Source organism: Dryobates pubescens, chromosome 16 (genome assembly GCF_014839835.1).
Source record: "Dryobates pubescens isolate bDryPub1 chromosome 16, bDryPub1.pri, whole genome shotgun sequence".
NCBI lineage: Eukaryota > Metazoa > Chordata > Aves > Piciformes > Picidae > Dryobates > Dryobates pubescens.
Genome location: NC_071627.1, coordinates 13,994,398 through 14,020,988, shown reverse-complemented (window position 1 = coordinate 14,020,988; position 26,591 = coordinate 13,994,398). Strand labels below are relative to the sequence as shown.

The window sequence follows — 26,591 nt, the reverse complement described above, 5'->3', positions numbered from 1 at the left end:
CCTTCTACTCCCTGCTCACACTGCTGGTGTTCCTCACCAGGCTCCTGTCACCCATTGTGGCTGTCCACAAACACTTAGTGCCATGTGATCACTGTGGTTGTTTGGGGGAGGCTCTGAGCTGTAAAGAGTATTGCCACTTTTAAATTTCAGATTGGCCATGCCTCTTGTTGAGGAAGTTTTGGAGCATGTGAGTAACACCTCATTGCCTGTACCTGGAGGAGGTCCTATGGAAAAAAAGAGTCTTTTTCCATTTTGAATGTTTTGGACCCAGGGCAACACTTTTTTTTATAGTGTATTTGTGTGAGTGTCACATAGCAACTAGGAGGAAAGCACATCTCTTCAGAAGGGTCTGAAGTCACTGTGGTTGGCCAGGATCCAGGGGGCTGATGCAGGCTCGGGTCTTGTAGCTGTCCAACTGCTCGAGTCAGCAGTATCCATCTGCGTGGTCACTTATCTATTACTAACTAATTAACTGCTGCTGCAGACACCATACATGGTACCACCCAGCTCAGGGATGCCCTTAAACTTTCTGGAAAATGGGTGAGTGAAGTTTCAGGAGGTTTGACAGTAAGGGTTAAGGGTCTTTCTTATCTCCTGCCCCAGCCAGTCGATAACTTCAACAGAGACCGGCACTGCAGCATTGTGGTAGGAACAGAGTGGTCTTATGCCTCCTCCCCACACCCTCCTTGGCTGCAGACGCTCCAGCACAGCTCTGCTCCTCAATCCCTTCCTGGCATTTGCACACACCTCTGCCCACAGATCCACCAGGGAGGGGGAAACTTCCAGAAGGCTTTCAGCCCATCTTCTGATGACTTACTGGGGTGGACCAGCTCATCAGCAGCAGCACAGGAGCTGGAGAAGGCAGGCAAGAGGCAGGGCTTGAGTGGTTCAAGCAGCCCATGCAATTTTGCAGATTCCTTCAAAGTCCTTGCACTAGTAAGTAGGTTCTTGAGAAGATGCTGACTTTCACTTCAAGCTGGTGAAAGCATTGGGGTTTAAGATAAATATGTATCCAGTAATACTTTTGAAGAGCTTCAGTGTGAGCACATACAGAATAACAGACTCAGTGAATGACAAAAGCTTGGGGCTGGGTTACTGAGCTCTGGAAACATTAAAGCTGGTGGTGAGGGAGGCTGGTCATACCAGTTGCTGTTCTTAAACTCCACAGCAAGGAGAATGAATGTTTAACACCAAGTATGATCCTCCACTGAATCCTGGCAGCAGAGCACATGCTCCAGTAGGTCCATGCTATCATCACCTGCTTCCCCAGGGCTTGGTGGTAAAGCTGGCTGCTGTGTCGGGGGTTGTGCTGTGGAGATGGCTTTGCTCTACAGGCAGCAGTGAGCTGAGAGCTCTTTGAGCCCCTGCACCACTGCAAACCATAGTGGGGTTCTGGTTCAGAGGGAACTGAAGGGAGGATTGGGTGTTGATCTCCCAGATCCAGATGGCTTGTTTCTCTAGCAGGAGCTAGAAATCGGATCTACCTGTGGCAGGTGTGGCTGTAGGGTTTTGGTAGTGGAGGACACACCATGAGCTGCTGCCTGGTGGCAGAGTCTGTGGGAAGATCTTGCTGATGGCATTCAGATCTCTACGCATGATGGGAGTTGCAGCTGGGAGAGAAAGCAAGATCCAAGCCTGGCCATGACTCTGCAGGGCAGGGAACCAGCCAACTGCATCATGGATCATGTCAGGTGGGATTGGGTCATGTCATGTTCTTTCCATGGTAGCATATCTCCAGCTGGCCCACTCCCAGCTGTCAGTGGGGTCCCAGGCCCAGCATCACTTAGTCTCAGCACACACTGAGTGCTGGTAACTAGCTCCACAGTTTAAACCTCTCTGCCAAGGAAGGCTGAAGAGCTGCAGATGTGCCCAGTGCTGCTGGCACTCATGGTGTTTGCATAGGACACAGGATTCCTGAGGCAGACATGCACTGCATTTATTAGTTTATAAATGTTTTCAGTTCTTTGCTTGGGAAAGAAAGCTTGAGGTCATCCAAATGCACTCCAGCAGCACCAAAATGTCTGTTCTTTTTAGAAATCTCATTTTTACTAATTATGCCGTGGAAAAGTTTCATTCTGCAATGAGCCCTGTCTCTGCCTGCTCCCCCAGCCGTCCTCCGCACTGGCTGGACCTGGGTGTGGGTCTGGCTTCACAGGGGCTGGTGGGCGATGTTGGGTGTGCTGCATCTCCGTACGCTGTGAACGGTAGCCAGACCCCAGTATGTGCTTTACTGGGAGTGGTGTTCGGTGCTCGGTCCCCACTACCCTGGGGCGGTGCCCAGCGCCTGATAGCTGCTGCACTGGGAGCGGTGCCCGGTACCTGATAGCCGTTACACTGAGAGTCGTGCCCGGTACCTGGTACCCGGTACACTGGGAGCGGTACCCAGAGCCCAATACCCACTGCGCTGGGAGCGGTGCCCGGTGGCGGGGCGCCCCCTGGCGGCGCCGGGCGGCGCTGTGGGCGGGGCGGGGCGGGCCCGTCCGTCTCCGGTGGCGGCTGGCACGGCGGGCGCGGGCTCGGTCTCGCCTTTGTGCGGAGCCGGTGCGGAGGGTAGCACAGGCGGCAGTCGGCCGGGCGGAACCATGTCGTACCAGGGCAAGAAGAACATCCCGCGCATCACGGTGCGTGCCGGGACTGAGCGCCCCGCGGGGCGGGCGGGGGTCGCGGGGCGGGCGGGGAGCGTGGGGCCGAGTCGGGAGGTGCGGGCCGGACCGGGGCGGCGGCGCGCAGACAAAGAGCGCTGCCCAGCGTGCCGCTCGCCCAGGTGGCCCGGTGCCGCCGGTGAGCCCGGGCCGGGAGGAGCCGCGCCCTGGAGGAGTCAGCCCCGGCGGAGTGTCTGCGCCGGCAGCCGCTCCCCGGGCACTACTCGAGTCCCCGAGTCCCTGCCTGGAGCAGCACCCAGAGAGCTGCCCTGCCGGGCGGTCACGCCAACCCGTCTGGGCGCACACCGACCCGGTGAGCCCGGGGCACGCTGCCGCCCCGCCTGCTCGTGCCGCGAGCGGCCGTTCCCGGTGCTCGGCGAGTCCCCGCTGCCCCGGGGAGCGGGCGGCGGGTGCGGTCTGGTGTTCGCCCGGTGGCCGCAGGGCGTTCCCCGCGCTCGGTGCCGCCCGCGCATCCCGAGCCGTTCTCTAGTGCTGCCGCATCAGGTGCAGCAGGGGCCACACCTACCTCCGGCCCGGCCCCGCTCCGCTCCGCGGGAGGAAAGGGGTTGTCGTGTTCCGTGTGAGGGCCCCCTGTTCGGGCCCTGCTGGTGCTCTCGGTGCTGACTCCTCACCGGGTTTCCAGGCTCGGAGCCAGCCGGTGCCTCCCCTGCTTCCCCAGAGGCGGCTGCGTGAGGCTTTCTTCTGGGGAGGCGATCGGGTCCTTTCATCTCGCTGATGGTTCTCTGCTGGCTTCCTATAGCTCTTGTCTTTCCTCCAGAGGACAGCTTTGGCCCTTGAAGAAAAAAGAAGAACAAAGGCTTGAGCTTCATTAATCTTTTTCGTGTACAGATGTGAGCAAAATGCTCTCAGAGAAGCACAAAGATCATTACCCCTGTCAGGAGAAATTCCTTTGTCAGCCCAGGTTCAGTTGCTGTAATGAACAATTTTACAGCCTCATACATCTCACCTTTTCTGTGTCCTTCAACCAACCTGGTGACAACATTGCTGCTGCAGGTGGGATTTCTCCTGTTCCCTGGGGCCTTTTCTATGAGGACCTTTAATGATGTGCATTACCAATATGCAGGGCCTGATCCTGTGGGATCCAGACGGAGCTTTCTCACCTCAGTGGTACAAAGCCTGACATATTTCTCCCTATGAAATCCTTTCCTCAGCCTGCTGGAGCTGAAAATGCTGTGGGTGAGTGGTGTCTGTGTAGCTGACCTTACAGTAGCTCTTTTCTGGCTTCTGCAGCAGAGGACAGCCCTCTAGGACTCACTTGCCCAGTTCTGCAGCATTATCGAGTCCTGGCTGGGTGCAGGAGATTGCTCTGGAATTCTGGTCAAATGACTCACCCATCCTCAGCCCCTGCTTTGAGGCCCAAGGGAAGTAATGAAGTCAGGTGTTGTGTGGTCTTCTGTGTTTTAACAGAACGGCAGAAAGAAAACATCAGCTATAGTGTCTCGCCTAGAACAAAGCCTTTGCTGTTCCTCTCTGCAGACTGCCCCCCCCCCCGCCCCAGGCATTCTCTTGATTTATTTATTCCTCCCTCCTGGGTATCTGCCTCAGAACCTGTTCTTGCAGGTCAGGACACAGTGACTTCTGGGGACTGTCAGAGGCCTTTAAACCATGAGTGGGGTCTGGAGTGTGAGCAGAGAACTGCAGAAGCCACCTGGTGCTGGTAACTCACCTGTGAATCTCAAAGCTCACAGCACTGAGCCTGAAGTGGAGGGAGCAATGCCCTCCTGCCATCTGTCACCCTGCAAGGGGCAGAGCTGGCTTTTGTGAAGGATGTATTGGGAATTTGGATAATTTTACTTGCTGACAGATACAATTTGAACAGTGTGATTCTGGAGATGCACAAACCCTGCCTTCTGGTTCCTGTCACACACAGTTGTGCTGCAGTTGGAATTTGTAGCTAGTTTCGGACAATAACATCTAAAACCCCACAGTTTGCCCACTCTTATCTGTTTGCAGCAATTTCTGGTCTGTTCTAGAACAGTAATTTTAGTGGAGAGGCCAGGAGCACGAGAGGGGGTGCATGTGCTTGGGCACGATAAAGTGCTGTGGGGGTGATGCCCAACCTAAGCTGGAAAAGCCAAATCCACAGCTGTGTGTGGTGGGTGAGGCTGTAGCTTCTGAGGGGAGATGGGGAAGTGTGGGCAGATCTGTTGGTTGTGATGTGCAGAAAACATGGGGAGGGGAGGTTAGCTGAGCTTTTAGCTTTCTCAGTGATTGCTTTCACCAGCTTGGTATGGAAGTGTTGATCACTGTGTCTTGGGTTGTGCACAGTGCATCAGAGACTAGTGAACGTAGGATTACTTTCCAGGTGTGTGCTGATGCTGGGATGCCCAGCTCAGGAGAACAGTTGCTTCAAGCCTTGTGCATCTCTTGGCAGGCTTTTTATTAGTCCCTTTTCTTTGGTTGTTTGGAGATACAGTCAAAATATTCCCCCTCCTGCTGTCCACAGTGTGTTTTCCTATCCCTGCAGAAAGGGAGGTGGAAGACAAGTAGTGAAATGTCTCACCCTGATTTCACAAAATAACTGTTGACAGAACTGTTGGGTGAATCAAAATTGCCCAGACTTTGTGCTTAGGTCACAAAAACCTTTCCTATGCCAGGCAGACTGGAGTTCCCATATCTTTTTCTTGGCATGAGCCATGTCCATCCTGTTCAGCCACCCCATTACAGCCCATGAGCACAAGCTCTGTGATGTCCTTCACATCTAAAACCAGTGAGGTCTGCATGGTGATGGTTGGTGTGTTGTGTCAGGTGTAAGTGGGGAGAAAAGCCTCAGTGACTGAGGAGACAGATTTTTGGTAAGCTGGCAGCTATCAGTGTGACAGTTCTCACTGTGTCCACAGACTGGGTGTAGCTAGTGGTTGCCCTTCTATCCCTGCGACTCCAGCCAAGGTTTTTTCCATGCTGTCGTGTGGTCTGTTAGTAGGGAGGAGACATCCAGCTGCTGCTGAAACACCACTGCAGTTAGTGTCTTTTCTTTTTCAAAGGAAAGATCAGTAAAGCCATGTGCCTGCTTTCATGTTGCCCTATTTATGCCTATGTGCTTTAAACAAGGTGAGCACTATTCCTGGATGGATTCAGCAGCCTTTGGGAAGCAGCTATTCCTTTTGCAGCATCACACTGAGAAATGTTAAGAGACCCTCTGCTATTTTGGAATCTCAAATGACCAGATGATGCCAAAGAGTGCCAGGAGCAGAGTGTGGGCATGAGGGAATGGGTAACGTTTTGAAAGCTTGATCCCAAATGCCAACAGGAAGAGACAGGCTTCTCAGCAGGGCAGGGTGTTGGGGGCTATTAGTGATCCTGCCAGGTCTTGGCAGAGCTGTGGTGGAAGAGACTTTTCAGGCTTGGTTTCATGTGGCAGTACCTGTGCCCAAAGTAGTGGATGCTTATGAAAGGTGCCACACTGGTGACAAGTGGGCAGTCACTAGCTGCAAGGAGGCTTGTTGAGGCACTATCAGCAGTGGAGATGAGGCTGGCAAGGCTAACAGGTCCATGCCAGGAGTCAGGTGGAGCTGCCTGCAACCACAGTCTGTCTGGCAGGTGGTACCTTTCACTCCCACTGTGACTTCAGCATGCCAGACCCTTTGTGCAGAGGCTGGCCTCTGGGCACACTCACCCAGTCCTGTGACACTTCTGCCAGGCTGGGAGGGAAGGTGCTCTCTGCAGTGTGCCCAGCTCCTGGATCAGGAGGGTTTCTCCGTCTGCTCACAATAGCTGATGACACGATCTGACACTGGCTGGCGGGGAGAGAGGTGGGTGTGGAGACACAGAAATGAGCCCTGGCAGGAGAAACAGTGCATTTATTGTCATCTGAGGCTGCTCTGGCAGCCAGTGCTGCAGTGTTGTTATAAAGTCAGACTTATTTCCTTGCAACTTCTCTGTTCTCTTCCTTTGGTGTTTTCCTGCCTCTTGACATCTGGGTGCACTCCTGAGTGGTGCCAGAGCCTGTGGAGGTGGTGTCATTTGGAATTTACTTATTTCACTTTATATTTTCTCTTGTAGCTGGTGGATGGACGCCCATGCAGCCCTTCCCTCTCCTGCAGGCATGGGGACGTTTGGCAGCCAGGCTCCAGGCAGGCCCCAAGGCAGCGCCTGATCCCCTCAATGAATGCCTTGTTCGTGCTCCAGCCATTATGGCCCTCACCATCTTGTGTACTAACAGAGTGAGCACTGAGCAGCAATTCACATCTGCCACAGAATGACCATTTGTGTTTGTGGGCAGCATATTTTCTGAGTCCATATTCACAGTTTATTCAGTAATTGTTGAGTGCTGCAGTCTCTGACCCCCACACCACCTGTGCCTGTCTGCTTTTGCTTTCTCTTGTCCCTGGTGCAGGTTGGTGCAGGCCAGCAGCACTGTGTGCTGCTGCTCCTGGACTCTGGTGAGAACCAACTCCAGGGCCTTTGAGAGAGCAAGTTGGGGATGTTTAAAGAGTATGGGCAAGACAAACAAGCCCAGTCATGCTATTGGATCTGGGCAGTTAGACTCAACTCTTCTCATCACGTAGACTAGATAAAGCCAAGGAGGACCTACCAGAGCACAGGGGACGGGTTAGGTTGGACAAATTCCACATGCAGTTCACTGAAATGTAAAACAACACTCTTCTTCCCTGTGTTTCTAACCATGGCCTGATGCTGTTGCTTGATAGTTTCTGTCTGCATTTTCTCTACTGTTACGTCCTCTGTCTGAGCCTTCATGTCCCACTGCCCTCCTGCCATATCTGCTTTCTTCTGAAGCATAGCTGGAGAAGTCATGGTGCAAACTGTTGCCATTCACAGCAGGTCTCCTTCCAGCGTTGATGGAACAGCAGGATTAAACAGAAGCCAGGCAGGCTGGCAGAAGTCTTGTGGCTGTTTTTGGGGTGGGATTGTTTATAAACTGGTTGGAAGCAGAAGCACTGAGGTAGGGACAGGCTGAGCCCTTACCTCTGCCTTTAGAATGGATCCAAAGAATGTTTATCCATGTGGTGAAAGGTGCTTGATACATACAACTAGATATCTAAATCTGTCATAATTTGCATCTATGGGAGCCACGTTGACTGGCAGGCTATAAGCAACTGGCTGTGGTCACATTTTGTTCTTTTAGGGGTTTCTGAACTTAAAATTACAATGTTGTTAGTGAGATGACAATTGGGTAGACACAAAGGGAAAGTCAAGTGCCCTGTGTTAGGGGAGGAGGACAAACAGTGGCTTGCCAACAGCATTTGGTTGTGCTTGGGGTCCTCAGCCCCAGAGCTCAGCATCACTGGGTGTGTGTCTGTTGGAGGGAGGCACGGTGCAGGCTGAGAGCTGGCCTGAAGAAAAGTGCTGCAAATGGGAGGTAGTGATGGTCCCAAAGGTCATGAGTCAAGGCTGCTATCTTGGTGTGCTGGTTATGGTCTCTCTGAGACATCTGTCTAAGCTGTGAGGGAAGGTCTGTGACCCTTGCTTCCAGACCCCCTGCCTTAGACAGCAGATTCTGCTGGACCTCTGCACCAATGTGTTAGCTTGGGTCTGGGGAGAAGGGGAGAGGAGCCCAGATCTGCTTTCCCAGATCTGCTTTCCAGGGAGGACAGTGGGTGGGACAGAACAGGGGAACAGCTCAGCCGTGCACGGTCCCTGGTGGGAGGCCAGGCTGCTGGTCCCTGTTGAGCTGCGCTGGACGGGGAGGCGATTCCCCGCTGCTGGCACTGGGGTCATGGGCACAGCTGTGGGCAAGGAGAGGCCAAAGCTGTGCCCCCGTGCCTATACTCCTGCGCCAGCACTGAGCTGCTGCCGGGCTGAGCATGCGGAGCGCTCCCAGCCTCTCCCCACCCAGTTTCTTTGTCTGGCTGTGAGGATGAGATGGCTGTGAAAACGCACACGGCTGGCAGGCCCTCGGCTGCTGCAGGCTGCAGGGACACGGGGGGATTCTCTTTCATCCTCTGTTGTCAGGGAGGAAGCTGCAAATTGGCACCGCTGTGGTGATACTCCCAGAAACCACCCCGGTGGGGGGCGGGGGGGGGGGAAGGGAGGGAGGGCAGATGAAGAACAAACCCGTTCCCTGGGGAGGAGTTAATTGTGCAAGAGCTTCCCTGGGCGAGGCTGGCTGTGAGCCCTGCCGAAGGCTCCGGGCAGCCGTGGTCCAGGCTGGGGCTGTAGAAGCAGGGGTTAATTCACACCCCAGAGCCTGAGCTGCGGGCGCTGGCTGGGGAGAACAGAGGAGGGTAAGGGAGGTGGAGGGTGTTTGGGGCATTTTACATAGTCAGTAAGATGGAATATTTCCTGGAACATCAGCCAGCTGTGCTACCCCAGAACCTGGTAGCCATGTGTGAGATCAGGCTGTTTGTCCCTGTACTGCCTGCAGTGGGTGTTCAGACTTGTGCAAGGTAGAGGTAGTAAGTAGAGCAGCACTTCAGCCTTCCAAGTTCCTCAGGACAGGGGCTGTTCCCCACAGGACAGTGTCTTTTCTCTCCCATCAGTGTATGCTGAGTTGCCCAGATCCAAAAGCATGAAAACAGGAAGAGCATTAGAGCAGTTCTGGTCTTGGTGCTCCTCCACTGTCTGGTCACACTCCTTTGGAGAAGGCTGATGGCCACTTGGGTCGATAAAAAGGAAAACAGAGGAGGTGGTGAGATGGGCATGCAGTTCAGTGCCTCTTGGGCATTGTAAGATGTCTCAAAAGGACTACTGCCAAGTGTCGTAAGGGAGGGACAGATTCCAGCAGCAGATGCATCATCTTTAGGGCTGCCTATCCCGTGGGTGGTCTTTGCAAGGTGGTAACAGATGAAAGATACAAGTTGTCATCTTTAATATAGCTTATTTTGCATAATATTTGGGTAGGATTTAAGGACATGCCCTTAAGAAACTATGTGCTAAATACCAGTGCATGGCTTGTGCTGGCTGCAGATTTATGTGCATTGTGACCTGGTGTGGGAAGCTTTTGACTTTTCTCTGTGTATTTTGGAGGCATCTTTGGTGTGTCCCCAGTGACTCTCCTTTGTACTCATCTTGCCTCACTGGCGGCTCTGTAAGCACCTCTTCTGCTAAAAATCAGCCCTACAAGTATGGTTGTTTTGGTCCTTGCCCTTGTCCTGTGGTTTCAAGTGTCAGTCCAGATGTGCAGTCTCTGCAGTGCCAGCTGTTGGGGTGCTGAGCTGTGCAGTGCAGTTGGAGAGCACCTGAGGACAGTGGTGGCCACTGAGAAGCATGAGTGTTGCCTGCTGCTGACAACCACTGTGTTTTTCCCTTTGTAGAGTGATCGTCTCCTTATCAAAGGAGGGAGGATAGTCAATGATGACCAGTCATTCTATGCTGACATTTACATGGAAGATGGCCTCATCAAGTAAGTATGGGACTTCTGTTATCTCCACTACTCCTTAAATCATCTTCAGGTTGTATGGTTATTGTCTTTTTCTGTATGTGGCCTGGACCCAACTTGCCAGCCAGTAAAACTTGATGGTTGAGCTGTGCAGAGAGTGTGAGCAGTGTGATTGCCTGCTCTGTATGGTGACTCCAGTGGCTGAGCTACAGTAAGGCAGATGATGCAGCATCCATTGTAGAGCAGAGCTACATCTGATTGCATCAGGAACAAGATTTATCTTTGACTTCTGCTTTGCCCTTTTAACAACATTACCATGAACAGCCTCACACAAGATTGCATTGGTTGGCACTACCCAGGCCAGTGCTGTGCTGCAGGTCATCTGCATCCTTGAGATTTTCAGCAATTGCAGGCACCCAGCTTGTTCATCTATGTTTTGGAGGTGCAGTCTCATTTTTTAATGGCTGCAGTTCAGATGTGGAAATGTATCCCACTGGGACCAGCTCCAAGCTGGGTGAGTTGAAGGAGCCATGATGGTTTGTAGCAGAGAGGCCTGAAAATACATTTCTTGCTCCATGGTGAGAGGAAAATATCCAGACTTCAGAGCATGGTGTGTTTTAAAGACCTATCAACAGATAAATACTTTAACAAGTGGGGCTGTATTTTTGTGAGGCTGGTATTAACTGAGGCATTTGTGATTGTCTAGTACTCATACCCAGGCAGGGTTTCAGAGCCAGCTTCAGGTCTTGCTATGGCACAGATTTTCTGGGTGCTCTTGGGCAAATCACTTGGCATCATTTGCATCCTGAAGGTCATAGAATTTCATTGCCTTGGAAGGAAAATGCTCTCACAAGTGAATTCTGTTCAGAAAACGGTGAGAAGTTTAAATGCTTTGGTGATGGATTCATCCCCATAAAAGTGGGGGAAAGAGCTGATGGTTCATTGCTGTGAGGATGCTGGAGCGAGCAGTTCTGCCCACAGAATTTTGTTACTCTAAGAAAAAAGCCTCCAAAGTGACTAGGGTTGAATGAAATGTGAAAATGGAATTTGTTCTTCATTTACCTCCCCAGTGTGCCAAGGAAATCAGAAGTTTTCCACTAAACCCAACTTGTCTTTTTTCTTGATCTGCCAGGGAAGACTGACTGAGGAAGGCTTGATGGAAATAGGATTTCTGAAAGAAGAGATTTGAAGGCTGGGTGCTACATATGGACAGATAAAGGGATTGAGGGGGTGAGGGGCTGAGTGAAGGGGCTTCTAAGGCTCAGGTGACCTAGCCTGAAGGAGGGCTGGGTATATCTTGGGAGGAGACTCCCATGTGCTAGAACAGCACAAACTCCAGAGGACTGGCCTGTCCTGGCATTTTAAGTTATGAGCAGAGGTAAACTGGAACTTTTTTGGTCTCCTGTTTTCAGGAGTTATTTTTAGGTACTTGGGATTTTAGCTGCCTTCACTACAGCATGGCCCTGCTGATAGCAAAAATATCCTTCAGGGTGAAGGAGACAATGTGAGAGGCAAGGTCCTGGGGTGGGGAGGACTCAGAGAGAGGCCACCCAGGCTGCAGGTGACTGTGCTGTGCGCTTCACAAGCTCCTCACCAGCTCCCTGGAGGGAGGCTTCCCTCTGCCCTCAGGACTGGGTGCTGTGACCAGCATTGCAAGTCTCCGAGTCCTGAGCTGGCCCAGCAGCTGTGGCATTACAGCGGGAAATCATCTTTCTCTGTAAGTAAGCCTCAGACTTGAGCCTTACTTAAAGTGGTCAGGAGGATGAGGGAGAGGAGAGATTAGGGGTGCAGCTTACAGGAAGCGGGGCTGGTGTGGGGTTTTGTGTAGCAGTTCTGCCTTCTGGAAGTGCTTTCAGGAGCCTGATTTGTGAGTCTGTTGGGTGCGATGCCCTAGCCAGCTTTCTGCCACATGCTACATATAGCTCCACGCCCATCACAGCATACTCACCAGTTACCCCAACCCAGCACCTACCCCAGACAACGGGTTCCATCACAGACACCACTGAAGCTGTGAGGCAGCCACCCCTGGACTATGCAAATTGAAGGTTTAAGCAGGGCAGACAATCTTGTGTGTTGCTGCAGAGCACAGTGGTTTCACTCTGCTGGCTCCCACAAGCGCAGCTGTGGAAGTGGAGAGGAGCAGTGGGAGTTGACCAGGCTGCTCCCAAGCTGAACCCTTCACTGATTGTATTGTTGTTGGTTTTCCTTTGCTGTGGCTCACCACCTTGGTGTGATCTCATCAGGCAGATTGGAGACAATCTGATTGTCCCTGGAGGTGTCAAAACCATAGAAGCCAATGGGAAGATGGTGATCCCTGGAGGAATTGATGTCCACACTCGCCTGCAGATGCCATACAAGGGGATGACAGCAGTGGATGATTTCTTCCAAGGAACAAAAGCAGCCCTGGCTGGTGGAACCACCATGATTAGTGAGTGCACCAGGAAGGTCCTGAACATGACAGCACCCACCACTCTTGAAACATTTCCCAGTTATTTCTTTTTCCTTTACTCAGTCTTGTTTTAAACATCTGTGACAGCTTGCTCACCTTTTCTGTGTGCTTTGTCAATGCAGTCTAGAGTGAGGATTGGTATGAATCTCTGGGATCCTTAGTAATAACAAAGTGGTGGGATGGAGAATTGCATAAGCCCCCTTGCCCTTGCAGATCCCGTGTTCTGCAGCCCTTCATTGTCTGCAGCTGTGGGTACTCCTGGGACCCTCAAAAGGAGCAACATTACTTTTTTCCCCTGTTATATAAAAATAGGGCAGCATGATGCTCAGATGACTCTGAGCTGAGGAACAGAGCAATGTCCTGGCATCCTGTGCTGCTCAGAAATAAACAGTGCTAACGAAAAAGGAAAAGGAATTCTGAGGTCCTTCCCTGGAGAAGGCCATGGCTGCACTGGTTTGAGGTCCAGGTTTTATGGCTGTGCAGTGGTCACAGCTGGGTGCACTGCAGGGTTTCTTGGGATGCAGGAGCAACTGTTGATTCTTCCAGGAAAGGTCTGGGTTTCATGCCCTCCCCCTGTTAGTTATCCTTCCCCCTGGGCCAAATAAATAAGTTGGGTGGTAAGGCGTGAGGATGACAGGGTGGGCAATAAAAGGTGCATTAGTACTTCAGTGTGGGAGAAAGCTGTTTGTTAATGGAGTGGAAGTGGGGGTGAGGGAGGACAAGGCCCTTCAGCTGATTTCTCAGCAGAAGCCTGTAAAAGCCCCTGGACCCCTGCCAAAGGCCATTAGCAAAGGCTCTGTGTGCTCCCTGCTGAGACAGGAGCCCTGACATATCGCAGAGCTGATGGGCACCACTTTGGAGTTGGGCTGGGATCGTGGCAATGGCTGGCAGCATGCAGGCTCCTGGTGGGGTGTCCTGGGTGGGGAGCCCATGCCCACCCTTTGCCTCACTGTGCCTCTGCAGTGGACCACGTGGTGCCGGACCCTGAGTCCAGCCTGGTGGAGGCCTGGGAGCGGTGGCGGGAGTGGGCGGACGGCAAAGCCTGCTGCGACTACGCGCTGCACGTGGACATCCCCCGCTGGAGCGACCGCGTCCGCCAGGAGCTGCACACCATGGTCCACGAGAAAGGTTTGCTGCCCACCACCCCCTGCACCTTGGCCTTGGTGAGGAGGGCCAAGGGTGACCAGCCATCCTCAAACTGTTGAGTGCCTGCTGGCATCTGGCATGGCTGCCAGCAGGTGCCATGCCCGTGGATGGGCTGGTTGGGAGGAAGAGCCTCAGCTCACCCCACTGTCCTCTCTGCTCTGCTTCAGGAGTCAACTCCTTCATGGTGTACATGGCCTACAAAGACTTGTACCAGATGTCAAACACTGAGGTGAGACCTGCTCTGCCACCTTGGCTATGTCAATGTGAGGGGTGGTGAGGGGATGGCAGCTGTGCTGGGCACAGAGTGGCTGGGGGATGGCAGCAATGGTGGGTGTAGGGCAGTGGGGAGATGGCAGCTGTGCTGGGCACAGAGTGGCTGGGGGATGGCAGCAATGGTGGGTGTAGGGCAGTGGGGAGATGGCAGCCATGCTGGGCACAGAATGGCTGGGGAACAGCAGCCATGCTGGGCACAGGGACTGCCAAGGCCATGCACAGGCTAGGGCTGTGTCTCTGCTCTGCAATCGTTTTTTTCTTGTCTCTCTTTTAGTTGTATGAGATATTCAGTTGCCTGGCAGAGCTTGGTGCCATAGCTCAAGTTCATGCTGAGAATGGAGATATAATTGCCCAGGTAACTAACTACTCTTCTGATGGGCAGGGACTGAATGTCTATCCCAGGCAGATGTGTAGGGCATCAGCAAAATGGCTGTAAAGCTGCATGGACATCTGCAACATGGTCGCTTTGCTGCTCAGTAGCAATATCTAACATACCAAGATTCTTTTTGCTGTGAGTGTGTGCTGTGTAAGTGATTCTACATAGTGAGTTAGTGATTATCTAAATGGAAGAGGGTGGGCCATCAAGTACGGTATGTTCTCTCTGACCACAGCTCTTGTTCAGTGTGGAGAGGGAGAGGCCTTTGCCTTGCCCACAGCCAGCTAAGAGAATTAAAGTGCTTGAAAAGTGCCGTGGCAAGAGAGGAATTTTCTCCCTGCTGTAAGCACACAGCCAGCTAATGGAGCTGGGAATTGTTGTGAGGGATGTGGTTTAGTGGGCAGTCTGCGTTGGCTGTGCTGTAATTGGTGCTGGATGAGAGAAAGTCCAAATGTTTTGGTTTTCATTAAGAGAGAGAAGACATTGCTCAGTTATGCTCTTCAATTACTTGTTTTTTTCCTGTCTCTCTTGTTCCTGAGAGTTGAAGAAGTGTGAACGAAGAGGTCATTCTTAGAACATCCCCTCAGATGACAAGACTTCGTTTTTCTTTGGGCTTTTTAGAGCTGCAGTGCACAATTGGGTGGCTTTTTCACATGGAAACAGAGAGTGATCAGAGGAATTGTATTGGCTAGAGTTTACTTCAACGCCAGACTAACTGCAAAATGCCTCAGAACTATTAGTTGGTAGCATTTCACAGGCCTGCATGCACAGACGTACATGGTTATCCATGATCCTTAATTATAACAGCAAAATACTTGGGATGATGTCAACAGAGGAACTCAAAACCTCACAGTACCAGCTTCTGTAGAAAATGATACAGGATTTAGCATTTGCAGATTTCCCAATGACTAAATAACAGCACTGGGGACCCAGGAATAACCTTGGGAGGAGAACTTTTTACTGCTTTAATGACTGTTTTCTCAGTAATTTCTCCTTGGACTATTTGCTTTTCAGAAAGAGAGGAGAGCCAGGGGGAGGCTTTGAAAGGGACTGTAAACATCAAGTGTTCTACATGGAGATGGGGAGCTTTGTACCCTTGTTTTGCCCACGCTGTGCTGGTTTCACTGAAGATGTTTCAGGCAGTGTCTGTGCTCCCTCTGAGCCCTCCTCTTTCCCCATCCTCTTTCTCGCTCAAACCCTTTGAGGGTGCAGCTGCCTCTCACCATGTATGCTGGTCCCCACGACACAGGGTTGTGGCAGCAGTCCTGAGGGAAGGGCTGCACGCAAGGGAGGGATCTGCTTCTGTGTGATTGGTAGTTTCACAGTCCTGTAACATCCTTCTGCCCTTTTGGTGTCCTAGGAACAAGCCAGGATGTTGGAGATGGGAATAACGGGCCCCGAAGGCCATGTGCTGAGCAGACCTGAGGAGGTAAGATGCAAAGGACAACACCAGCCTTGCACTGAAGAGCTTTCTCCACAAGTCACAGCAGGGTGTAGTGGGGCCAAGCATGCACAGTGTGTGTGTGCACCCCTGAGTGTCCACTTGTACAGGCAGTACTGGCTTTCTTGTCATCAGCTCAGGAAAGAGTGAGGCGCATGCTTGTGACAAACATTTTTCAGTCTTGCTCAAGTCTCCTAGCAGAAAAAAGGGCTTCTAAGTCTCCCAGAGGTTAACAAGCGAAGTTCTGTGTGGCTAGAGCAGCACTTGGGGCTGGTTTGAGTCTTGTATAGATGAATCCATGGTTGTGAGAGGCCTGAGAAGAACTGAAGGTTGAGTTTCAGTTCCTCTGACAATTCACTGTGCACATCTGAGTGCAGAGTCCAGCCTCTTCCTGCTTAATCTCTGCTTACGGTCTTAAGTGTGTTTCAAAATCAGATGGACAAAGCCTTTGGTGGAGGGAGTGGGAGGGATGGAGAGGGGAAATTCCCTGGTTACAAATTCTCAACACACTAATTAGATTACTTCTAATTTTAGCTCTCAGGGTATTTTTGGTCCATTAATATGAGCTGAGTCTAATTTCAGATGGGTTTTCTTGAGATAGCTTCCTGCTGAGAGGTGCTTTTAACTTCCTACAGCACGTGAAAGAAGAGAACAATAGGAATTTGGTAGAATAGCAGAATTTGGTAGCTGAGCAGGGGAGCACAGGGACAGATTTGTATTTCAGGGTTGTCTGGAAATAAAATCAGTTGTCTTAAATTAAAAGTGTAAGAGCCAGACTCTCTAATGGCTGGAAACAGCAGGCACAGCCTAGTGCAATGCAGTGCTTGCTCTCTTTGAAGCATGAGAGTGTAAAGCATTTTCCTGCACAGAGAAGAGACTCAGTGTCAAATCAGAGTCCCTCTGTGTGTAAACTGCCATTTATTTTTATGGCTCTAAACCCATTGCCACTACTTGGCAAGCTGACCTGCAATTATGGGATGTCATGGTTGTGCCAGGATTTGAGAACTGACCTATTATTACAAGACAGCACTGCAGTTCTTCTGCAAAGTCGATGAAACATTGTTGAGTGTTTGATCTTGAAATGCCACTGGAGCATAAAGCAGATGAGAACAGTGCAAGAAGGCTCTTGATACCCAGATTTCATTGCCTTTAAAAGTAACCAGTCAGACATACTCTACTTGGGACAATGTAAGGTAGAGCACAAATGACCCTGCTGCTGCTCATAAAGCCTGCAGGTTAATGACTAAGCAGTGGGAGAGTGGTCCATAGCTCCATGGGACCTCTGCGGAGGTTAAAGACATACTCTTCTACCAGGTGGTGGTAGAGATTGGTAGGGCAGGATGGTGCTGCTCCAGATTGTGACTTGTGAAGGGTGTTCAGTGATGGCTTTGTGTGCTCTTATCTACATGTTAAACCCCCTCAACGCTTAAAGTCCGTAAGTGTGCTCTTCTTTAATTTTGTGTTTAAAGAGTGTTTATGCAGAAGAGAAAAACCTCATTTCTCTGTGCAGTGAATAGGCCTGCAGAAGTAGGAGAGGTGTCTGGGTGCACGTGTGTCTGGGTGCAGGATCTGCTCCTCTGACTCCTGGCAGAGCAAAGCTCACACAGCCGCAGGCAGCTCCCTGCAGCTGGCAGCCCTGGCCTCCCCCGGGAGCTGGCTGTGGCACGTTGTCTTTTTAAGGCTTCTGTTGTGAACTTTCTCATGCCAAAGCTTGAAGCCAAACTGTAGAGCAAACACTTGGAGAACCTCTGGGGTTGAGCTCAGGCCAAGCATGGGCTGATGTCATTGTCCAAAGATATCCCTGGTGATGGAAATCCGCCCTCTGTTAACAGCAGGGCAGAGAGACACAGGGCGGGTGTCCACAGGCTGGGGCAGCAGCAGCTGCGTGGCAGGACAGCAGACCCTGGTGCCAGCAGCCTGCCAGTGCAGGGCTTTGGGCACCCCAGCCTCCAGCAGGGTGGCACTTGGTTAAAACAAGTGCAGCTGAAGGAGAGCTCAGAGCAGGAATCTGAAGGGGCAGACCCTTTCAACCTGTGAGCTGTGCTGTCAGGCATGGGCAGCAGACCTTGGGCTTCTCTGGTTGTCAGGAGAGCTGGAACCAGGCAGTGGTCCAGGCATGGTCTGGACAGTGCTGCCTTGTGGCTGGACTCATGGTTTGGGCCTGAGGGAGGCTGGAATGGCCCCCTCAGGGGTCCCTGATTTACCTGCCCTCAGAGACTCAGGGGTAAGGAGTGGATGCAGGGTGTCAGCAGCAATCCATGCTGTGCCAAGAGGTGCAGGAGTTCCTGCCCACCCTGTGCTCCTCTGAAGCCCTGCACCATCCTCTCTTCCAGCTGGAAGCAGAGGCTGTCTTCCGGGCCATCACAATTGCCAGCCAGACCAACTGTCCCCTCTATGTGACTAAAGTGATGAGCAAAAGTGCTGCTGACCTCATCTCTCAAGCCAGAAAAAAAGGTGAGTGGTAGACCCCTGCTGCACACAGCCTCGCTGCTGCCACAGCGGTCCTGGACAGCTGGAGACAGTGGTCCCTGTGTCCTCATGGTTGTTTTGCAAGGCCATCACTGTACCTCGTGTGCAGACCAGTGCTTCCCCTTCTGCTGGGGAGCAGTGAGCTCAGGGATTCACCTGACCTGTGAAGGGCACAGGGACACTGCGTCGGGCCATGGGGAGTCACCTCTTGTCACATCAGGTAACATCAGCACATGAGTCACTGGCAGGAGCAGTGCTTTAAACACCAAAGTTTGCCTGCAGCTGTGGACGGGCTTTCTGAGGATACTTGTCCAACCTGTGTGCAAATGGTTTGAGCTGCTGTGTACAGCCCTGGCCTGTCTTTGAAATGCTGGCCTCTCAGAGGTGCTGGTGCCTCTTCAGGTGGCTCAGGGCTTCCTTTGTCTCTGGTGGTGCAGCTCAGGGACTCCTCATGTGCACTTGAGCATGTACATAGGCCGTGTTCAGTGAGCCCTGGCCCCAAGAGTTGGTGAATGAGTAGGAGGCTGGCAGGCAGCCTCTGCCCAGACTGCTCACCCCTGACACTGATGCAAGCTTTGCTGTCTCTCCTTTCTGCCCAGCACCTGAGGTCCAGCAGGCAGCATGGGATGGCCTGATGTGGGTCTAGGTATCCTCTGGTCAGAGCAGGCTGTTGGTAGTGTTGTGGAACAGAGATGCCTCCGGGCTCCTCCAGAACAACATGCTTTCTGTTCCCCTTTCTAGGCAATGTGGTATTCGGTGAGCCGATCACAGCTAGTCTCGGGACTGATGGGACGCACTACTGGAGCAAGAACTGGGCCAAGGCTGCGGCATTTGTGGTCTCTCCACCTCTGAGCCCAGACCCAACAACTCCTGACTACATCAACTCCCTCCTTGCCAGGTGAGTGGCAGCTCTGCTGGGCACTGCTCTGGCCTTGGATAGGGAAGGAGGAGGTTAGAAGGTATCTGGGCAGTGCAGACATCAGTGCAACCTGAACTACTGCTGTACCTGTTTCATGAGCTGACTGATGACACGACTCTGGCCCCAAGCCTTGGTGGCTCTGAGTCTCTGCAGCCTGCAGGGGTCTGTCCTGACACCTTTTCTGCAGTTTTCTGTCAGGCTTCAGCAGGAGAGGTGGCAAGGTTCCAGCTGGGCTGGATGACTTGTCTTATTTCACCGGAACAAATCTGGCAGAGATTAGGAGGCATGTTGTCAGCCTGGGCCTCTGGCAGTGCAGTCACTCAGACATATGGCTGAAATTACCAGAGGAAGATGCAGATTACCGGTGGATTAGGGCTGACTCACAGCTCCAAGCAGAGCTGTGGTATCTGTGCCATCCCAAGTTCAGGCACAGCTGCTCTGGGAGCCAGGTGCCTGAGGCCACTTGCTTCATGGGCAATGCCAGGAGCCATTCATCCTGCCATCAAATAAACATGTGGCCTTGGGTGGTGTTTGCCTTTGTGGCAGAGATGCTGTAGCCTGGGCCAGAGGCTACACAGCTTCTTCATCTGCTGTGCTGTGTGAGTGTCTGTGTGGGGCTGAGAAGAGCCTTTGGTAAGCTCCAGTGAGCCAAGCAACTCAAAACAGAGCCCTGCAGCAGATTATGATGCTCTCCTCACTGGGGAAGGTGGGCAGTGCCCCTTGGGTGCAGGAGCTGGCAGTACACAACAAAAGGGCTGAATGTGGGGTTCAGGCCTCAGGAGGAGTGGCATCTTCCTCCCTGCATGGCAAAAGGGCTGCCCTCCCAAACAGACCTGAAGTGGCCAGGAATGGCTTTTATGACTCAGGCTGGGATGTTTGGGGTTTTTTATCCTTTGTGTTAGTGCAAATGACAGTCTGGTATGAAAGGACATCTTGGGGCTTGACACAAAGGCTGCCTTGTTCTTGCTGAGCTGGTGACTTCTCAGGTGTGCAGGGTGCTGTCTATGCCCAGGTGGGCAGTACAGCCTGGCAGTTTCTATGCACCCATGGGACACAACCACCATAGGTGGAATCCTTCAGTCAAAGGGGCTGTAGAAATAGGGGTGCAGAGTAAAACAGAACTGAGCTGGGGGCTACGCATGCTCCGTGTCCCTCATATTCCTGCTGTAGTCTGACCATGAAGTGACTGATAATGATCTCGCTGCCACCACCCTGCAGTGGTGACCTGCAGGTGTCAGGAAGTGCCCACTGCACGTTCAGCACCGCGCAGAAAGCAATTGGAAAAGACAACTTCACAGCCATCCCAGAAGGGACCAACGGCATAGAGGAGCGGATGTCTGTCATCTGGGACAAGGCAGTGGTAAGAGCCACACCAGGGAGAGGGTAGAGCAGGCGGGTGTGACGGGCACCTCTGACACTTCCCTGCAGAGCTGGGCACCCAGCTGCCTTTCTCCTCTGGCTCTGAGAGTCAAAGCAAGCAGAGCAGCAGAGGCAGCTCTTGTGGGTTCGGGGTGAACAGCCAGGAGCTGTGCCAGTGCCCTCAGTTCTTGGTCTGTCTGCTGCCAGCAGTGGGATCAGCTGCGGCGGTCTGGGTCCAGCTATCCAGTGGGTTGTGTGGGAGTGAGTCTGGTGCTTCCCAGGGCTTTTATCCTTCCTCTCTCCATAAGAGTGCTTTGTTCTCTTTGTGTCTGAGCAGGCCACAGGAAAGATGGATGAGAACCAGTTTGTGGCTGTGACCAGCACTAATGCTGCAAAAATCTTCAACTTGTACCCACGGAAGGGGAGAATAGCAGTGGGCTCGGACAGTGACCTGGTTATCTGGGACCCCGATGCTGTGAAGATCGTCACGGCAAAAACCCATCAGTCTGTAAGCCTCTGCTCACCTGTGGGAACACTAGGGTCTCGTCTGTGGGGTGTACTGTGTGAATGCTGCCTGGCTGCTGGGAGCATGGCCCTGCCATGGACTGAGCTCACGCTCTGGGCAATGCTACTGTGACTGTGGGGAGGGAGGTCTGTGAGCCCTGGACTAACATATGGAGCTTTTCTCATCCTACTCCGTTGCTCTTCTGCTAGGCCTGATTCAGGCAGGTGCCTTTCTTCTTATCTGGTTCCTTGTCCAGGTACAAACTTTTCCTGGCTTTGTTAGCTTACTTTGTTCATGCCTTACTTTGAGCCTAAGTCGTGCCCTCCTCTGCAGTTGAAGTCCTTGCTTACATCAAGCTCTGAAGTGGCAGGTCTTGGTGGGTTCTTAGTTTGATGGACTAGTGAACTAAAGGAGGCCTCCAGGGCAGGCAAGGCTGTCACAGGTGTCCTCTCTGCACTGGTGATGTCAGCAGCTAGGTGTGCTGACTAACCAGCCCTGAGTGGGCAGGCAGTGCTCATGTGCCTCCTGACCATCACCTTCTGGTTGTTGCAGGCAGCTGAATACAACATCTTTGAAGGGATGGAGCTACGTGGGGCCCCGTTGGTTGTCATATGCCAGGGGAAGATCATGCTGGAGGATGGAAACCTGCACGTGACCCAGGGGACTGGACGCTTCCTGCCCAGCAGCCCTTTCCCTGACTATGTCTACAAGCGCATCAAGGCCAGGAGGAAGGTGAGGAGATTAGGAAGCCCCAAGGCAGAGTTGGGATACTGTTAGCCCTAATTACCCTTTTCCCTTTTCATTGATTGGTTTTCTTCTGCTATTCTCATTGGACCCTGGAAACAGTGCTGCAAACTGATATATTCTGAGCCTGCAGCTGGTTTAGCTAAAGCTTGGGCAGAGAGCTTTGTCCTCAGTGTTGAGGGTGGTCCAGCACTGGGGGCAGATACTTAGCTGGGTCAGCAGTGGGTGACGCCTGCTGCTGTTGCTCTGCTGCTGCAGCAGGAGCCTGTACTGAGCTCAAAATGAGGAGACTGGGCAAAATGGCCTCTGCTTCCTCATGCAGGCAGTAAAAACTCATGCCAATGGACTGCCTGTTGTTGGGCTGTGCATACTCTGCAGGATGGGATTGAAGGAAGACTGTCACACAGGAGGGGCGGTACAGGAAGTCTCAGGCATGCAGGATGAAGGGCACAGGGCTGGTGGTGGGAGCTGCTTCTGCAGTGGGACTGTGGAGCCAAGGATCACCGGAGTGTGCTGCTGCCATGGCAGGATGCTCCCTGGGAGCAGAAATGTGTCACTGTCCTCTTCTCTTCAATGACAGATGGCGGAGATGCACGCTGTGCCCCGGGGCATGTATGATGGACCTGTGTTTGACCTGACTACCACTCCCAAGGGGGGCACCCCTGCAGGCTCAACCAGGGGATCTCCAACGAGGCAGACACCCCCAGTCAGGAACCTCCATCAGTCTGGATTCAGCCTGTCAGGTGAACACATGTGACAGCTGGGCTGAGAGGGCGCAGAACCACTTGCCACACTGTCCCAGCACTGGCTTGTGCAGGGGGCAAGTTGGAGATGACCTGGGGCAAGCTGAGCACAAAAGCAGAGCACAGCAGGGTTAGACCCCTTGTGTCCCTTAAAGGATGGGCCTGGAGCTGTTCCTCCACCCTTCTGCACCTTTCACTAGGAGCAAGGAGGACTGTGACTATGGAGGTGCCAGCACAGCATCACTCCTGCTCTTTCAGTGTGGGTCTGTTCATGGAGGAGTGTCTGCACAGGCACTGACGCCAGCACACCTCTTGGGGTCATTACTGGAGGTGGAGATGGAACAGGTTGCTGTAGACAGCCTTGGGAGGCCCTTTGGCAAGACCCTGGGCTGCCTGGCATCTCAGTCCTGTGAAGAAAATGCTCCTAACTTGGCTGTCCCCGTTTCCTCTGTGCTTTTTTCCTCTCCCAGGTACCCAGATTGATGAGGGCGTTCGCTCTGCGAGCAAGCGCATCGTTGCGCCCCCCGGAGGCCGCTCCAACATCACCTCCCTCAGTTAAGTGTCCCTGCCGAGGAGGAAACAAAACCCCTGCGGAAGCGAAGGAATAAAAATGGTACCTTGGTGTTTAAGAAGGAAAAGCAAATAAACCTGTTCTGAAGAATTGATGAGCCTCAAGCCTTATGTTTCACAAACGCTCCTCGCTACCTAGCTTTAAAGATATTGCTTCGTTTTGTTTTATGCATAGCCTTAAACCCCTGTGGTTGTTGTTGTGGGTGCGGTCGGGTCGTGTTTCTCCTCCTCCTCTCTGTATGCATGCCGCTCAGACAGGTCAGTGTGGTGTTCGTGTTGGACGCGTGTGGGATGCGGTGGCGCGGGGCAGCGGGAAGGACCCGGCCTGGGGAGCCAGCCGGGCAGGCGAAGCATGGGGCCGGCCTGAGGCACGGTGCGGGATGGGCAGGGCAGGCTGGCAGGTGCTGGCAGGGGCAGCTGGGGCCGTGTCGTGTCGGTGTCCTTCATCTCCGCCCGGCGCTCGCTGGCGTTTCACTGCGAGGCCCCATGGGGAGCCCAGATCATCTCTGTAACAGCTGCCGCAGCGCCTCGTGTCAGGAGTTTTACTACTTTGTACACTTTATTAAAAAAAAAAAGGTTCCTTCAAACAACTGCCGTGGATGGTTGGAGTTTTTTTGTCTTCCTTGGGCTGCTGCTGGGCAGGGGTGGGGGGAAGCTGTGCCTTGTGGGCCAGCCGGGCAGCGGGGCTCCAGGAGGGTCTGTGGGCTGTGTTGGAGCTGGAAGACAGCGTTGGGTGGAAGCAGCATGGTGTTTGCTGCTGTGTGTCAGAGCTTCCTGGGCAGGAGCAGAGGTCTGGGGAAGCTGGCACACTGCATTGGGTGACAGGCTGCTCAGTTTGTCCCTCTGATCCCTGGCTGCAGCCTGGCCTGGCCATCATGGGCCATGATGCCAGTTAGAGCTGCACCTGCCATCTGTGTGGTGCATAGCCCACCTCTGCACAGCATTGCCTGTGCTCAGGGCTGGCCTGGAGGCTCTCAGAGTTAAATCCTCCTCTTCTGTCCAGTGCTGTTCATCAAACCCAGGGTCACAACCTCCCAAAATTTGCAAAGCATGCAGAGGAACCCAATTGTTTGTGAAGTACTACAAAAAATAAGTGCCAATCTTGGCTGTGCTAAATAAATACACTTGGGTTTGTTTGTTGGTGGTCTTTTTTTCTCCTTTCTTTTTTCTTACACCCCCCCCCCTCCCCCCCCCCCCCCGATTAAGGTCAAATACTTGGAATATTTATTTTTACATGCCTGCAACTCAGGACAAGTTGTCCATGCAGCCATCTTTTGGGGGCCATGCCAGAACAGCTGTGCTGGGGGGAGGAAGGCTGCTCATGCTTAGGAGTTTTGTGAAGTTCTGCTCTCACATAATTAAAGATTTTTTTCCCTCCTGCCTGGTACTGATCAAGCTGAGGCTGTGCCTCCATTTACATAGAAAAAGGGGAAAGGAGGAAAGACTTTAGAAGTCATTTAAGTTCTCCCAAGTTTTGGGGGGGGTTCTGCCAACCAGTACAATATTTATGCAGCCACAGACTTTTCCCAAGTGAGGAGCAGGGTGTGCTGTGACTTAGCAGGTGAAGGTGGCTTTCCACTTGCAGTGACCTGCTTTGAGGACTGTGACAAGCACTCATGAACTAACTCCATACCAACACTACAGCTCCCTGGACAGAATAAGGGTCATGCTTCCCTGGTTGGTTGTTTCCACACCAGCAGTTCACAGCAAAGCTGCTGCCCCTCTTCCCAGCCCTGCACTCTTCCCTGTGCTGCAACCATGCTAAGAGCCTGATATGAGCAAAAAGCCCAGGCTGCCAGGCACAGCATGTGGAAGGAGGTGGTGGCACTGCTGTGCACCGGTCCTTGCCTGCGGGGCACTTAACCAACTGTGCAGAGGAAACCAATGTGCACAGCCCTTAGGGCTCCAGGGAGGAGGAACACCCCCCCTGCTTTGCTGTGCAAATAACCTCAGAAGTAGCATTGACTTCTGATCATCGGGGAAGGTGCCTTTCATTTGCTGTTGGGTTTTACTCAGGTCATTTTTTTGACTTGGTCAGATTTTTCAGTTGATCAGAAAGATAGGAAGGCACAGGGGACACAAAGACAACCTTTGGGTAAGTGGGAGGCAAATGGTTCTTCACTCATTCATTATATTGCTGAGAACAGGAAAAATGTCAGAGAAGGAGCTGAAACCTCAGGTCTGCCAGAGCACTTAAACATTGGCATCATTGCCAGCATGAAGGTGAAAGGAATGCTTTGGCCAACCTCAACTTGGGCAGAGCCTGCTCCAGAGTGTAGCTGTTCCTGCAAAGAGAGCTGCTTATATCAGGCGTGGCTTCAATATCAGAGAGGCTGAAAATCCCCATTCAGAGTTACCTCTGGTATTGGAGGCCAAGCCCCATCAGATTCAGTGAGTTGTGGCAGTATCACGTGATGGTGGATGTTTTTTAAAGGCTGGCCTGGAAAAGCAGCTGGATGTCAGGCATTCAGCAGTGCCTGTCTGGTTCCTCTTCAGTCCACATCTGTCTGCGTGCCGTGAGCAACCACCGTGCCAGCCCTGCTCTATGAGAAACAGGTACAGGAACCAGCAAGGAGAGAGGGGGAAAGAGACAGCAAACCTTTGCTGCCTCCTCCCAGCTACAGAAGATCATCGCTGCTCCCAGCTAAGGAAGATCTTCACCACCTCCAGCCCTTGGTGCCCACACTCAAGGGATGTTCACAGGAGGTGTCCGTAAACAAAAGCCACCCTTGTCACTATGCACTGGTGGAGACCTTGCAGCTGAGAGCAGCCTCTTCTATCTGGTGCAACCAGCTATGAGCCCATGGAGACTTCAGAGCTCCACAGAGCCTGGACCCACCGCCAAGACCAGTAGTAGTGATGACAGCTCTATAAACAATGCATGCTCAATCCTTGGGTGATGCTGCTGGCAGTCACCTTGCAGGCAGCACCAGGGGCAGTGATGCTGTCTAGCCAAGCTGAAAGGGTGACAACTGTCTCATCCATTTTCACTCAGTCACATTCCTGCCACCAAGAAAAGCAGAATAAGAGGATCTGAGTCTGACTGACTGTGGCAAATTGCAACGGCAGCACCCACAGCCTCTCCCCCCACACCCAGGATCCACAGGCTGTGGGGTGGAAGGCAGAGGGAGTGGGTGTCCCAGCTCCAGCCAGCCACCATGTCCTGGGCTGTGGGCAGTGTCCTGGACGAATCCAGTGGCCCAGTGCCATGAAGGTTTGAGGCGGGCATGCAGAGGCACCATGAGAAACACTCCAGCAGGGTTTAAAGCTGCTCTCGGAGGTTGTTCCGGTTGTCCTCCTGGGATCTGCCTCTGCTTTTTGTCAGTGTCTCCTGGGTGTCCTTGTGGTGGTGTCTCACCCTTAGGGAGAGAAAGTGACAGCTGAGCTGGGAGGGTCCCTGCAGCCCCCACAAGAGCAGAGCATGTACAAATGGGACAGTTCAAGCAGCTTGTGGCTGTGGTCCCAGGCCTCCCCCTCAAGGACAGAAACGCCATGGTGTCAGATGCCAGAGCAACCAGCATACCAGGTGCCTGCTCTCCTTGTTATGAAGCTCCTAAACCTCCACCCACGGCATCTGCCAAGGTGGCCCCAAACCCAGCTCTGTGAAAGGCTTTGCCAAGGGCCAGCATCTCTTCTGCTGCCTCTGCACCAACAC

At 52.8% G+C, this 26,591-nt stretch overlaps 1 protein-coding gene across 2 annotated transcripts in view; it reads left to right on the top strand.

Annotated features, from left to right (window-relative positions):
- Positions 1 to 23,505, top strand: part of DPYSL3 (dihydropyrimidinase like 3) — a 32,526-nt gene extending 9,021 nt beyond the window's left edge. The window contains exons 1-14 of one of the 2 annotated variants that reach the window (XM_054168373.1): positions 2,471 to 2,621; positions 9,878 to 9,966; positions 12,186 to 12,370; positions 13,355 to 13,519; positions 13,705 to 13,766; positions 14,085 to 14,165; positions 15,547 to 15,615; positions 17,961 to 18,081; positions 18,838 to 18,994; positions 20,234 to 20,375; positions 20,712 to 20,882; positions 21,432 to 21,611; positions 22,204 to 22,366; positions 22,837 to 23,505. In XM_054168373.1, the coding sequence (XP_054024348.1) occupies positions 2,583 to 2,621; positions 9,878 to 9,966; positions 12,186 to 12,370; positions 13,355 to 13,519; positions 13,705 to 13,766; positions 14,085 to 14,165; positions 15,547 to 15,615; positions 17,961 to 18,081; positions 18,838 to 18,994; positions 20,234 to 20,375; positions 20,712 to 20,882; positions 21,432 to 21,611; positions 22,204 to 22,366; positions 22,837 to 22,925 (1,713 nt within the window). In that variant the 5' untranslated portion in view covers positions 2,471 to 2,582 and the 3' untranslated portion in view covers positions 22,926 to 23,505. Of the gene's footprint in view, positions 1 to 2,470; positions 2,622 to 9,877; positions 9,967 to 12,185; positions 12,371 to 13,354; positions 13,520 to 13,704; positions 13,767 to 14,084; positions 14,166 to 15,546; positions 15,616 to 17,960; positions 18,082 to 18,837; positions 18,995 to 20,233; positions 20,376 to 20,711; positions 20,883 to 21,431; positions 21,612 to 22,203; positions 22,367 to 22,836 lie in introns of those variants that run through there. The other variant, XM_054168372.1, reaches the window with a different exon arrangement.
- Positions 23,506 to 26,591: the final 3,086 nt, after the last annotated feature.